This window comes from Vicugna pacos, chromosome 18 (genome assembly GCF_048564905.1).
Source record: "Vicugna pacos chromosome 18, VicPac4, whole genome shotgun sequence".
NCBI classification, from domain to species: Eukaryota; Metazoa; Chordata; class Mammalia; order Artiodactyla; family Camelidae; genus Vicugna; species Vicugna pacos.
Window position 1 is genome coordinate 33,055,511 of NC_133004.1, and position 14,418 is coordinate 33,069,928.

Sequence of the window (14,418 nt, forward strand, 5' to 3'; positions counted from 1 at the left end):
ACTTGGGGAAGGATGCACGGTGGAGTTTGTTGAGGACCCTGGGAAATGAAGGATGAACAGGTTCTCACCTCCAACTAAAGAAGTGGTAACAGTAGCCAGAGGTGAGAAGCAAAATACTTAGTAACCAGTCCAACATGGGCATCAACCGGGTGTGATACTCCAGCTGAATCTCAGACCCGATGCCAAATATCCTCAAATGTAAGATGCCATTGATTGTAAAACACACCTATCATCGCTCAAAAAGAAAACTGTCAAACTGTGACCAGTGCTTTCTTATCATTTGCAATTTCTAGTTTATACTTTTGGACTTATTTCCACAGAGACTGTTACTATGTTTTATCTACACGCTGCACGCACAGGCCACAATGGCTATGTGACAACAAATGCCCAGATGACAGTGACCATTATACACCATCCGTTAAAGGTGACTTCAGAGAAGGTGGTGTGTGGGAAAAAAGTGGGTCTTAGATGAATGATGGTAATTTCTAACATTTACTGAGCACTTACTCTGTGTTAATTATCACCCAAAGAAATCCATGAGGTTGATCAGACCCATTTTACAGACGAGGAAACCGAGGTGAGCAGAGGTGAAGTCAATCCTTCAAGGTCACACAAGCAGCACGTGGCAGAGCTGGATCTCAGCCCAGGCTAATGCCGAGAGTGTCCCGTCAGCCACGGTACTTCAAGATGTGAGACCTTGAGGGTCCCATGGAACCATGTTATCCCACTGCCAGTGTAGCCTCCTGGACTTTAGGACCGGTGGGTTTCGGGTACCCGAATGGCCCCTTCAGCACACAGCTTGAGGGAGAAATCGAGGGCCGGGGCAGCCTGGGTCAGCATCCCCAAAGAGATGACGTCGATGTGGGGCCCACAGAACTGAGGAAGGTTGCTCAGAGTGACCCCCCCGCTGGCCTCCACGCCCACACGCGGGAACCGGGCCTTCAGCGCCTTGGCCGTGGGGTGCAGCTCCTGCGGGACACAAGCAAGGAGAGATGAGAGGCCCCAGCATGCCCCCTTCCCAGGGAAGCAGACCCACCTCACCTCAGGCCTGAAGTTGTCCAGCAGGACGAGGTCCGCTCCGGCCTCGGCCGCTGCCACAGCCTCTTGCAGGCTGCCGCACTCCACCTCCACCTTCAGGGCGAAGTCGGCCGCCTGCCGGGCGCCCCGCACCGCCTGCCAGGCCGGGAGGGTGACAGTGAGAATGGGCAGCACCCAGCCCCGGGATAGATGAGCTGGCATTGGAGCAGCTCCAGATGCGTGGTGAGCTTGGGGTTAATGACGAAACCAGGCATTGAAATGGCTTCTTTCATATTTGGTGAAACTCCATGATAGCATCACTTTTGTGGGTCAAAAAAATAGCCAAATTCAGCAATATTTGGCATTTAGATCTAGTTCAACTGACTGAGAATATTAAGACTGAAAGGGGTCTCCAAGGGGGGGGAGGGAAATAGATCAGTGGTAGAGCACACGCTTAGAATGCACGAGGTCCTGGATTCAATCCCCAGTACTTCCATTAAAAAAGAACGTTTTCACAGAGGGATGGATGGTTAAATTGGAAGTTTGGAAACTTGCAAATACTAACTACTATATATAAAATAGATAAACAACAGGGTCCTACTGTGTAGCACAGAGGACTATGTTCAATACCTTGTAATAGCCTATAATGAAAAAGAATATGAAAAGGAATATATATATATATGTATAACTGAATCATTATGCTGTAACACAACATTGTGAATAGACTATACTTCAATTTAAAAAAAAAAAAGAACATTTTCACAGATGGAAAACAGGTCCAGGGAGTTAGAGTGACCTGCCCAAGGTCGTTGGGCCATCAACACTCGGCTCCCAATAATTTGTCCTTTGCTCCTGAACATCACACCTACCAGCAGAAGAACGTTGCCAAAGAAGCAAGTCCAACCCCTCATTTTATAGATGGAACCACTGAGGGGTTGAGGAGTCTTGCATCCCCCAGCTTCCAGACCATCACTATTTGCCAGGGAGTGGCTGGGGGTCCCCAGTAGAGGGGAAGGGCTGTGATGGGGGGTTGGAGCAGGGCCAAGGCAGGGGCTCGGCTGGACAGACAGACACCTTTTCCACACCACCGGCTGCCACAACGTGGTTGTCCTTCACCATCACCAGCCCTTCCAGGTTGTAGCGGTGGGAGGCAGCCCCGCCCACTAGGAGCCCATACTTCTCCACCAACCGGAAGCCTGGCGTGGTCTTCCTCGTGCCAGCCACGTGCCCAGTCCAGCCGGTCCCCCTGGCCATCTCCACAGCCGCGGCGGCAGTGCTAGCAATGCCGCTGCAACGGGCCAGTGTGTTAAGGGCCACCCGCTCTCCCAGCAGCAGGCAGTGGGCAGGGCCCCGGACCTCAGCCACCTTGGCCACAGGCACCAGTTTTGATCCCTCGGGGAGGAACCAGGAGACCTGGCAGTTGACTTGGGCAAAGATGGCATCAAAGAAAGGCCTCCCAGCCAGCATCCCAGGGGACTTGGCCCACAGCACCGCCTGCGCAGGGGCTGCCCCTGTGACCAATGCCACGTGGTTGAGGGCCGGGCAGTCCTCCCGGAGCCAGCTGTCTGCCAGGGCGGCCAGAGTGGCAGGGGGCAGCAGGAGCGCAAGGCCTGGGAGCGAAAGAGAGAGCACAGCGTTACATTTGGGCTTCCTTTCTTGTAGTCAGGGGTGATTGTCAAAATATTTACCAACCAACTGAATTGAGCACTAGCCAATCAGAGTGAAGATCTGGGGGTCTCAGGAGAGGGGCTAGGGCATGGGGAGGGCCTGGTGGGCTGGACCAGGTTGCCAGATTGACCAAATTAAAATACAGGACACCTAGTTAAATTTAAATTTCTGACAAACATCAAAAATTTTTTAGTATATATTCTAGGCCATGTTTAGAACATACTTGTCCTTAAAAATTATCTGTCATCAATTATCTTAAATTCCAGCTTAATTGAGTGCCCTGTATTTTACCTGGTAAACGTAGTACTGGGTCAACAGCTATTCACTGACTAGAAGAGAAACGCACTGGCCTGAAAGTCACTCTGTAGGCTTTCCATCTGCCTTGCATAGAAAGGTCAGTTATTTATTAGCTGAAGCCCCAGAAGAATGTGAGCGGTGTCTCTTCCATCCCAGTCGTCTCTAGCACCAAGGAAATTTAAAGCTGGAAGCTCAGCTTTTTACAGACAAGGAGACTGAGACCAGAGAGGAAAGGCAAGTCGGCTGAGGTCACACAGCAAACTGACAGCAGAATGAAACCAACCAAGTCTTGTGGCCATGGCCATCTGTCCCTCCGCCTTTGCCTTCTAGGTTGAAGACCCCTCCCTCACCGGATGTTTAAAAAAAAAAAAAGTCATCTCTAGAGGTGGGAGCTGTACAAGGAGGAAAGAGCACAGGGAAATTGGTTTGAGATCCTGCTCTGAGAGACACAGCTTCAGGAGTGGAAGCGAGTCCTTTGCCTGTAAAATGAATTATAGACAAGGTCCTGCCCGCCCGCCGGCGGCACTAATGCGCCTGTTGAAAGGTGACCGCAGAGACAGAGCTCAGGCACGGTGCAACATCGCCATCTGCCGGCCAAAGGAAGACCTGCAGCCTCATGGGCGGTTCCACAGACGGACTTAGCTTCCAGGGGGAGGGGGAGACAATTAGCTAGCAAATGTGAAGGGGTGGTCATTTTGTTTTGTTTCGTTTTCTTTTGTTTCCCCCACTTTTGCTCCAAGTTGAAGTTAAGGCCAAGCATTCTGGCTTACTCAACTCTCAGAAGCAGGCCCTCCTTGTCCAGCTGTTCTTCCCCCAAACCAAGCACCCAGTCTTCACCCCCACCCCCCACCCTCAGCCACAGACCTCAGTGACTGCACCTGACCCTCCTTCCCCACGTTCTCTCCCACAGCTGCCCAAGTGGCTTCCATTCCTCACTCAGAGCTATCTGTGCCCTGGCCAGGTGCTGGGAATAAAGTCAGTGAAAGCGACAAACAGCAGAGATCCAGAGGCCCCGCACTCCATTCAGACCAGGTGCAGGGATGTTGGCTTTTTAAAGTGAATTTCAATCCTTCGACTGGTGAGTGTTGGATAAACAATCCGTGATGCATCTATACAATGGAATTCTGCTCGGCAATAAAAAGAGGAACCAACTACTGATACGCACAATAGGCATGCATCTCAGAAGTAAAGAAGCCAGATTCAAAAGGCGACATGCTGTTTGAGTCCATCTATATGACTATATTCTAGAAAAGGCAAAAGAAAAGAAAAAGAATTAGCAACAGAGAATAGACCAGTGGTTGCCTAGGGGTGGGGGAGGGGCTGTCCATAAAGGGGCAGCGCCAAGTTTGGGGATGTGATTGAACTAATCTTATCCCTGACGGTAGCTACAATACTGATGTATTTGTCAAGACTCATAGAACTTTACACCGAGAAGAGTAAATTTTACTGTCTGTGGTTCTACCTCATTAAACCTGACTTTAAAATCATACAATAAAAAAGGAAATTTGAGTGGATCACTCTCCTGCTTAAAAGCCCACTTTCATTGCAGTAGCACCAGCCCTCTTGACTTCTCTTCATTTTTCATTTATTCTTTTGACAAATCCTTGTTGAGCACCAGCTCTGTGCCAGGTACTAATTGCTGGGTGAATGAGTGGGCAGCTCTTTCTCTGAGCTTTCAGGCCTTTGCCGATGGTGTTCCAAGGTGGCGCCTCTGCCTGTAAGTCCCTTCCCTCATCTTGGCCCCAAACTCCCCCCTTCCCGTCTCACTCCTCTTCAGGTCTTCCCTTAGACATCACTTCCTGGGCAGGGGGGCTCTCACAGGCCTCCTACATCAGGTCCCATGCTCACTCGGCTCCTTGTTTGTCCCCTACCGTCATTGTCTGCTGGTGTTTTCTCTCTGGGGCCAAGACATCCGCTGAGTTTTCTGCTGTATCCCAAATTCTTAGCACACTGAACCAGACAAATGTGCTGCTTGTATGGGTCAAAAACGGTCAACTACTGGCAACTTCATATTGTTTAGCTTAATACTAAGGGTTTGTTTGTTTGTTGTGGGGGAGGGGAGGTAATTCGGTTTATTTATTTATCTATTTATTTTAATAGAGGTACTGCGGATTGAACCCAGAACCTCATGCATGCTAAGCACATGCTCTGCCACTAAGCTATCCCCCTCCCCAGGATTTGATGATACTTATCCAAGCAGAGAGGCCACACAGTGGAAGGAATCAGAACCCAGACTCTGTGTCAACTGGGCCTGCGTTCCAATACTGCGTCTGGCAGCCTTCAGCTAAGTGATCTAGGGCAAGTGATTCAACCTTTTGGGGGCCTACAGTTCCTCAGCTGTAATGGAGATAGTAACACGAATCATCTCACAGGCCTCTCACAAAAATTAAGGGAGTTAATATTTGCAAAGCCATCAGGAACACCGGCACATAGTAGATGTTTGCTGATGGAATGACCGAAGCATTTACCAAGCGTCATAGGAGCGAGGAGGAAAAAATGACTAAATGTCCCTGAGGAAGGGGGTCATTTTAGTGGCCTTGAAGGATGAGTAATGTTTGCCAGATAGAGGTGGGGTCTGGGGTGGGGAGGAGGGCAGGCAAGACATTTCAGGCTGAAAGAGCAAGTGTTCAAGGTTCCAATGCAAGAAGAGAGAGAGAGAGGAGGTGAGGGAGGGCTGAGTAAGATTCATGAGAGAAATGTCAGAGGTGAAGACCAGAGTGAAAAAAAAAAGACTAAACCCATTAGCTGAGGAATTTGGACTGATCCCAGGAGCCATCACAGAATTTTAAGCAAGGGAATCATATGATTATGATTTTGTTCTAGAAAGGTCACTTCAGCTACCAACTGGAGATGAGCTGGGAGGCCACAGAAGGCTGGGGCAATCAGCCAGACAAAAAATGATAAAGCCCTGAATTTGGCCAGAAACCACAGGAAAAGAGAGCAGGGGCAAATGGAAGAGTTGTTTCTGAGGTAGAATCTTCTGGAATTAGCAGCTAATGAGGCGTGGAAGCCTTGGGTTTCTGTCCTGGGTAGCTGAAAACTGGCACAAAGAATTGTTCGGGGAAGAGTAAGTTGGGGTGGAGGATGGGTACCACGGAAGTCAGCAACCCACAAGGCCTGAGCACCTGTGGTGGGCCCACCCTGGGCACCACAGTTCTCTGGCTCCTGGGTCAGAAACTCATCACAGGGGGTCATTCCCATTTTACAAGTAACAGAAGCCGGGTCGGGGGTTGGGGGGTGGGGTGGGGTCCTTGTGTCGCCCCCTGGTGACAGCGCTTATAAGCGGCAGAGCTGGGGGAAAAGAATGGTTTTGCAGATGTTGAGGTCGAGATGCCAGCAGGAAGCATGGGTGGTCGTGTCCAGATGGCAGGTAGAAGAAGGGTTCTGGAGTTTAGAAGAGAACTGGGGGTGAAGAATGGAGAACTGGGAGCCGCCCTCATGTGTGGACGGCGGCTGAGTGGGTAACTTCACCAAGACAGGGTGAAAGAGGAGGGCTGTGGGAAACAGCAGACTTTACAGGACACACAGAGGTGTGGTTGTGAAAACAGAAGCCCCAGCAGGAGGGAGCGGGTGTCTAGAAGGAGGAAAGTGTTGCTCATCGGGTTGTGAGCAGAAGCAGGTTGAAGGAAGGTTGAGAGTGGGCACTGCACTTAGCCCCTGGGGCCCATTGCCAGGGCAGTCTGAGTGCCCAGCAGTGCGGGCAGGAGCCCCACTGTCATGGTGAAGGAGTAGATGGGAGGCGAGGAAGTGGTGGCAGTGGGTGTGGACTGCGCCTCTGGGCAGAAGTTGGGAAAGCGGAGCCCTCCGCCTGGGCTGCACATTGGAATCACCTGGGAGCTTGTCAGACTGCTGCTCAGACCCATTCCAACCGAACCAGAATCTTTCGGGAGCAGTTCCCACACATCTAGGTTTTGGAAAAGCTCCCCCTAGGATTAGATGCACAGAACAGTTAAGAACCAGTGCTCACCCAAGACCACATATTTTATACCTCCGTTTATATGTAACATCCAGAAAAGGCAAACTGAGAGAAACAGACATCAGAATAGTGGTTGTTTGGCGCTGGAAACAGCGTGGAATCTTACTGGGGTAATGAAAATGGTCTATGGTGATGGCGGCATAACTCGGTGAATTTACTAAAAAGCTTTGAATTGTCCACTTTAACAAACAAACAAGAACCAATGCTCTGCCAAAAGGCGGGAACCATTTTGCAAGACCCAGTGGATTCACGTATTGGATCAAAGGCCAACATGGAGAAGAAAGATAACCAGACACTGGGTGCTCCTGATGGGATAACACACCCCTACCCATGCAATACTCTTGCCGAAACAGCTGAACCAAAGTCAGATCCGACTTTTAGGCTTTTTTTTATATATATCAATTTACAAGAAAACCAGGACAGAGGAACATGTCAAACTACACCACGGGGATAAAACCAGCAAAATTCAGACCGTAGGAAACTCTACAGAAGATAACCTACTTTCTTTAACATATACGTTGCCAAAAAAACAAAAGATTAAAAGAATCTTAAAACACATCCGAACCAGTCACAATGTATGGATCTTATTTGGATACTACTTTAAACAAACAAACTGAAACCAAACTAGCACATTTACGAAACAACTGAAAATCTGAACACTGACTGGGTATTTGGTAACGTTAAGGAAATTTGTTCAAAGTTGGTACAGCCTCCATTTTAAAACAAAGTTAATTAAAAAAAGAAGGGGTGAGTATAGCTCAGTGGTAGAGCACATGCTTATATGCGTGAGGTCCTGGGTTCAATCCCTTGTACCTCCATTAAAAAAAAAGTTAATAAAGTTGGTTATGGTTGTAATAAAAAGAAAAGTCCTTATCTTTTAATAATAATTTAAAATAATAAAATACTGAGATGTTTATGTATGAAAAAGGTTTAAGGGCTGTTTTTACTTTAAGGTAGTGCTGGAAGGCAGACATTAGAAAGAGCATGGATGGGCATGGACCGGCCAAAGCTGCTGGTTGTTGAGACTGGGTGATGGGTACATGAGGGTCCATCACACTTTTCTCTCTACTTCTTGAAATTCTCTAAAATAAAGAAGAAGTAAAATAAGTAGATAAATAAGGAAAGGAGAGAGAGGGCCCTTGCTTAAGACAGTGTTAAGGAGTTTTTGCAGGATGAGTAAAGCAGTGATTTGCAACCCCAGTTACACAATGAGATTATCTGGGGGGCTTCGCCAAATGCTCCTGTCTGGGCCCCACCCCCAGAGATTCTGCTATAACTGGTCTGGAATGTGGTAACGTACTTCCAATTTGTAGCAGGGCTGAGAGCCCCAGGAAGCGAATAGCAGCACCTACACGATGCACGGTACTTGCTGTATGTTGTCACAGTCCTGCCTGCCCTTCTTCAGCATAGAGATCATTTGGAGACAGAGAACTGAGGCTCAGAAATACAAAGGGAAATTATCTAAAGAGCAGAGCTAGAAGATGATCAGCGTGGACCTGGCCTTCCCTCTCCACAGAGGGTAATTTTAGAACCACACTGCCTCCACCGGCACGGGTTTCTCTTTTGCCTCCTTATTCACGATCAGCTGTTCTGATCGCCTCTTGTAGACATAGAGTGTTATAGACTCCATGTTCCGTTTGTGAAAAATAAATAAACACGTCTGGTTTTCTTTAGGCCCCAACTCTCTTATGCATTTCCAACAAAAAGGGATTCCTGCGGGGTGGCTTTGAAAATAAAGGCTCTCCTAATTAGCAGCTGATGCCCGTGGGAGGGCTGTTTTTGCAGCTGCTGGAGGAGGAACCGCTGCACAGCGGAAACAGCTGTAACACCCTGTCCCCTTTTATCCTTGCAGTTGTTATTTGTAAAAATTCGCTCAGATGCCTGGACTTCAGAGACGATAGTTTTATCCGGCGGGGGTATAACTTTGATCTCTCTAGGCAATACTTTCTTCATTGGTGACCCCAGAATTTTATTAAAATTGGCATCTTTGTTTCTGACGGCATCCAAAGCATCATGGGAAATGCCCTGCACTTCTCTCTTCACAAAGAATGGAAAAAGATACAGATAAACTGAAGACTCTGGCAGAATATTTGAAGATTCTCCCCCACTGGCACTTTGGCTGTTCTTGCCTGGGTTGTTGACTGATTTTTTTTACCCTGTTTCCATGTTGCCCCTATGAGGCAGTGTCTCCGGAGGGACAAATACCAGGAGGGACAGGACCAAAATCAGAACTTCCATCCCTCCATCTTTCCTTTAGTGGTTTAATAAACACGTGTTCATGCCTTTGATGGATGTGAGAGAGGTGACTAGGCAGGCTTACTGACCCTGGCTGATTAACAACAACGGAAAGAAAGTGCCAGGCTGTTAAAACAAAAAAGAAAGGCGTTTCTCTTATCCCACGACCGGCACCTTGATTCCAAGGACACAGCCTTACAACAAGACATTTTATGTTCCACAACCGCTGCATCAATCCCAAGGACATACCCCAGTATCTCTTTCTTTGTTCTCTCTCTTCTCGCCCAAGTTTCTGTTTTCGAGCTGAGCTACAGGGGAGGAAAGAGCCCGTGACAGATGATTGGCACCAACCAGAATGAAGATAACCAGGGCAGAGCCGTCCAGTAAAAGACCCCGGGGCCAGTCAGGGGCTGGAGCTGTCTCAACCTGGCTGACAGCTCCTCACTCAAGTGTTTTCATTTTTGCTTTTTTTCCTTCTCTCTCTGAACAATAAAGCAGATCTTTTTTTTTCACTCTGTCCCTCTGCCTCTACTGAGCATTCTTTCTTAATTGGTGAGCAAGGACCCATTGTGGGGGTGGGAGTGGGGTTGCCACAAATTTGGTGGTCTTTCCAATTTGGGGTCCCTCTATCCTTTGTGCCTTTGGGCACAATGGCAGGGTCTGCAAATGCACCTAAAACAAATATCACAAGTTTCTGTTCTTAATTTGACGTGTAACCATGGGGCCTGTGCTGGCAGCAACAGTGATGTTATACAAGGCTGAAAAAGCGCAGCTAAAACCAGGTAATGATAGTTTTCCCCAATTTACAGGGAAAAAAAATTAACTTAAATAGATAGATGTTGTCAATTTTAAAGCTGTTGCATTTATAAGTTTTTCTTAAAACTCTGGTGCCTGCTACCACTTGTCTGTCATCGAATCTGGCATGACATCATGTGTAATAATAACAGTGAGCATTTCATGGTCCTTCCCAAGCACTGTTCCAAACCTGTTATATGTATTAACACATTTAATCCTCACAACAACCCTATGAGGTTGGTACTCTTATTATTCCCATTTTACAGATAAGGAAACCGAGACATTAAGAAGGCAAGTAACTTGCCCAAAGTTCACACAGCTGGGAAATATGGAGTCAGGCTCATAAGCCTAGGCAGCCTGGCCCCAGACTTCCCTCACTTACCTCACCTCACCCCACTGAGCACTAAATTATGTTTTAAATTATTTTTAAATATCAGTATTCAAAGAGTTCTGCAAGCCACACCCAGGCTTCCAGAGCTCTGTCCCTGGGGGGTCAGAAATGCCTGGTCTGAACCCCAGCTCCATCACCTACATGCTGGGTGACTGTAGGCAATTCCCTAACCTCTCTGAGTCAGATGCACGAGGAAATCACAGGGCTGCAGTGAGGAGGGAACGAGGCGATTCACGTAAAGTGCCTGAGCCAATGCCCGGCCAGATGCCTTTGAACCCAGGCAGCTTTGTTTTCCCATCAATTTATTTGTTGATCCATTTGGCAAACAGCAGATGGAGACAGAGGCTGGTTCGCCTCACAGCTTCTATATAAATGTTCTTTTCCTCTTCTCTTCTGAGAGAAGAGAAATAACCTCTAAATAGAGCCAAATGTGATTGCCCATCACGCAAGTGGTAAAATGATCTACAGGGTTTCAGAGCGAGGAGAGATGGCTTGTCGTTAAGATATAAGAGCAATAAGAGAAGGCTCAGAAAGGTTGGCTCTGAGAATAAGTTGGTGTTGGACTGAGAGGAAGGCCTGGCAAGCAGAGAGAATGGGAGAGAGCAAAGGCCGGGCAGTGGGAGGCATGCCGGGGCATCTGGAGGAGAAAGGGAGGGATCACGCGCACGTGGACAGTAGCAAGAGTGAGGGCTGAGTGGTAGGGCGCTGCCAGACCGAAAAGGACTTAAGTGACAGGAAACAGGGTCTTGTACAAGAGGCAATGGGAAATCCATAAAACTTTTTGATCAGAGGTCACATGATCCAAGATGGACTTTGAAGTTTCACTGTTTAAATTTTGCCTAGGGCTCTTGAAAGATGTAAGTTGGGAGACTGTTGCAACATCCTGGACAGGGAAGCAGGGAGGCGGGGTAAAGTGTAAGTGAGGAGAAAGGGGGCTGCCAACTGCTTCCCACCCTGCAGACCTCCTGCTTTGGTTCAGCCCCATCCCCTCACACCTTGGCCACTAGCCTGCCATCTGCTTCTGCCCCTGCTCTATCCTGGTCCCTCCTCTCCCCCGCCTGTGACCACCCCCTTGACTCGACTACTCCCTCCTGGCTTAATGCCTGCAGGTCAGTGATCCCAGGGCTAACTCTTCTGGTTTGGCCCAGAGTTAAACAGTCATAACACGAATGAAGGCCTCCAGGCAAAGGAAGCCTCCCCCAGAGGGAGGAGGGTCCAGAAAGAGAAGAGACTCAGGTGACTCCATGGAAGTAAATCCACAGGACACAGCAACTGTCTGGATATTGGGGTTCAAGGGAGAGTGAATAATCAAGGGAGACCTCGAAGTTTCCAGTCCAATAGGAAGACAGTGAGGCACGAACAGAAATGGAGCTGGTGTAGGGGGAAGACTTTGAGTCTGACATGGCAGAGAGGTATCCAAGTGGAGATGGATGCACACGCCTTCCAAAAATGGACCTGGAATCTGGGGAGGGCTCAGAGCTGGAGAGGTGGACCTGAGGAACCAACACCGTCACCAACTTAACTACACCGAGTGATTTCTGTGCCAGGCACTGGTATCTTATTTAATCCTCACTGCAACCCAAGACACTGTTTTCACTTTATCAGTGAGGAAAAACACAGTGAGGGAATAAGCATCTTGTCCAGTCACACAATTAGCAGATGGCAGGGATGGGACTTGAACCCAGGCTCAGACTCTGAGATCATTTCTAAACCAAGAACCCATTTGGACTCCCAAGAGCTGGTTCCACAGCCACGCCAGAGGGGCAGGGTGCGTGGAGCCAGTGGAAGCCCCAGATTCAGGCAGCGAGGTCAGAGCTAGGGAAGAAGCTCAGGAAGGGGACCGTGAAACTAGCAGGAGCCCTCCATGCTTTTTGTCATTTGTCCTCCCCACCCCCTAGACTGGTGAGCAGGGAACTATAACTGTCACTTTGCAGAGGCTAGGGAATGAGGCACCGAGAAGTCAGGCGACTTGCTCAAGGTCGCACAGCCTGTTTCAGGTAGAGCCCGGATTCAAACAGGGGCTGTTTGACTCCAGAGCCTGGCCGCTATCATCCTGCATACAGCCTCCGTGACAACACGTGGAGGAGCAGAGGCGCGAGAATCACAGGAATCACAAGACTCGGGCCCCCTTCCCCCACCTCGCGGCGGATAGATCAGGACTTTGCCTCGCTCCCTCCAGAGCTGCTAGTGACTGGGCAAAGTCCACAGCTGCTGCTGCTCCAGCCTCCCACTACCCGGCCCCTTGAGCCCCCAGGAGACGCAGCCTACTCCAGGCCACTCTGACGTTTCCAGGGGTTCAAGCCCCTTTCTTCCCCAAGGCTCACTTGGGGACCTGATGTACAAGGAGAAAAAATGTGAGAATAGGCCTTTGGAGGGAAAAAGAAGAGCTTGGGTTCAGAGAGATTGGAGAGAGATGGGGGAGGTAAGAGAGTAGATGGGGACCAGAGAAGATTTGATCTTGGGGTAGGGGAGCTGGGGAAGGAGATCTGTCGGGATGGGGGATGGGCCGGAGAGGGGCGGATAGTGGTGCAGGGACCTGGGAGAGAGGTCTTGGAGGCTCCTTTACCTTCAGGGTCCATGACAGCTTGGAGCTGCCCGACTGGTGTGTCCGCTGCTCGATCTAGCGTTTGGAGAGGCTGGAGGCTGGGGTGGGGGGTGGGGCTGCCAGAGGGATAGGAGGGAGGGGCCGGCCTGACCAGCCCCTTCAGCCCTTCCCTGGTTCTCTGGCGCTCCCTCCTGCCTCCAGGACTCTCAGTCATATGACTCAGAAGTCCTCTCCTCTCCGAGTGGAGGCCCTGTTTTCTTTCTACACCCAGCCTTCTATAGCCCTGCCCCAGGGTGGGCTCCCTGTGAGGACTGGAAAGCCTTTCTGATGGTGACCTGGGAAAATCCTACTTTCGCCCTTCTTATTTTTTATTATTTTTTTTACTGAAGTAGCGTTGATTTACAATGTTGTATAAGTTTCTGGTGTACAGCATAGTGATTCGGTCATAGGTAAAAATATGGACCGCTTCACGCATTTGCTTGTCAGGCCTTGCTCAGGGCCATGCTAATCTTCTCTGTACCGGTCCAATTTTAGTGTAGGTGTTGCTGAAGCGAACACCATCCTTCTTGATCTCCGATACCTCTTTACCTTTTCCTGTGCCTCCATTTCCTTAGCCGTAAAATGGGACAATACCAACCTCACAGCTTCAACTGAGAAACAAGTGAGAAAACTCTGCGAGTGACAGAGTAGAAAACTCAGCGAATTTCTACTTCCCTTCCCTTGCCTCTTCCCAAGGTACTTTAAGGGCAGATCAGAGCCAGGCTTCTGAACAGGAAAGCCAGGAAAATGTGAATCATTGTACTGGGACATCAGGCAATTTCCTGTCCCAGAAATGTTGGGGACCCCATTTCTTCAACGGAACTGTTTGCTAAAGTCCCTGGGACCAGCAATGCCAGACGCTGGCCTCTTCCCAGCCTTCTCCCGATTCTGTCTCATGACTCTGCCAGGACTGGGACTCGGGTGAGGCAAGCAAGTGTCCTGGGGCACAAAACTGAAGGAGGCCTTCCTCTCAAGCCTCATGTTGCACCTCAGCACCTTGCTTGCCTCACTCTAGTCCAGACCCGCTCCTGACAGCCCTTCTTTAAGCAGTTTCTCCCTTTTTCCCCTAGATATTCTTTTCTCCTGGTTTCTCTCTTAAAGGATCTTTTCTGTCTCTTGCAGGTCTTTCGTCCTACAGGCAGCCCTCAAACTGTGGTGCCCCCTCAGCGTAGTGGGACTGTTTCTCTTTTCCTCTTGGGCACATGACTAAACTACATTTCCCAGCCTCCTTTGCATGCAAGCCACCATGTGACTGAATTCTTTCCAATGGAATGTGAGTAAAAGTGATATGTGCCACTTCCAGACCTGGCCCATACTCCTCCCCCAGAATGACAGAGCCACAGGATGGAAGGAGCTTGGGTCCCTGAATGACCTTATGGAAGGTCACCCTCCACATATGAGCACTGAATTGTTATGTGAACAAGGAAAAAGCTTCTCTTGAGTTTTACCCCTGAG

The 14,418-nt window shown here is 49.2% G+C and overlaps 1 protein-coding gene and 1 non-coding gene across 3 annotated transcripts; both read right to left on the reverse strand.

Moving 5' to 3' along the window:
• Nucleotides 1-473: 473 nt before the first annotated feature.
• QPRT (quinolinate phosphoribosyltransferase) lies at nt 474-13,025 on the reverse strand. 2 transcript variants are annotated; one of them, XM_072942100.1, is made up of 5 exons: nt 12,946-13,025; nt 4,148-4,226; nt 2,092-2,627; nt 1,042-1,173; nt 474-969 (listed from the first exon to the last, which is right to left on the reverse strand). In XM_072942100.1, the coding sequence occupies exons 2-5, from the start codon at nt 4,209-4,211 to the stop codon at nt 751-753; spliced, it is 951 nt and encodes a 316-aa protein (XP_072798201.1). In that variant the 5' UTR covers nt 4,212-4,226; nt 12,946-13,025; the 3' UTR covers nt 474-750. The 2 variants fall into 2 exon arrangements, with proteins under 2 accessions (XP_072798201.1, XP_006201351.2); XM_006201289.4 differs by lacking the exon at nt 4,148-4,226 and having other exon boundaries at nt 12,946-13,018.
• Nucleotides 13,026-13,375: 350 nt separating this feature from the next.
• On the reverse strand, nt 13,376-13,482 carry LOC116284255 (U6 spliceosomal RNA). The gene has a single exon (XR_004194021.1). It is a non-coding gene; the product is annotated as a U6 spliceosomal RNA (small nuclear RNA).
• Between the last annotated feature and the right edge of the window lie 936 nt (nt 13,483-14,418).

Coding starts and splice junctions, on each gene's coding strand:
- QPRT (XM_072942100.1), bottom strand. CDS start 4,211: ATGGACTCAAACAGCATGTCGCCTTTTGAATCTGGCTTCTTTACTTCT. Junction 2,628..4,147: donor TTCTGAGATGCATGCCTATT/GTGCGTATCAGT, acceptor TTTCGCTCCCAG/GCCTTGCGCTCCTGCTGCCC. Junction 970..1,041: donor TGGACAACTTCAGGCCTGAG/GTGAGGTGGGTC, acceptor TGTGTCCCGCAG/GAGCTGCACCCCACGGCCAA.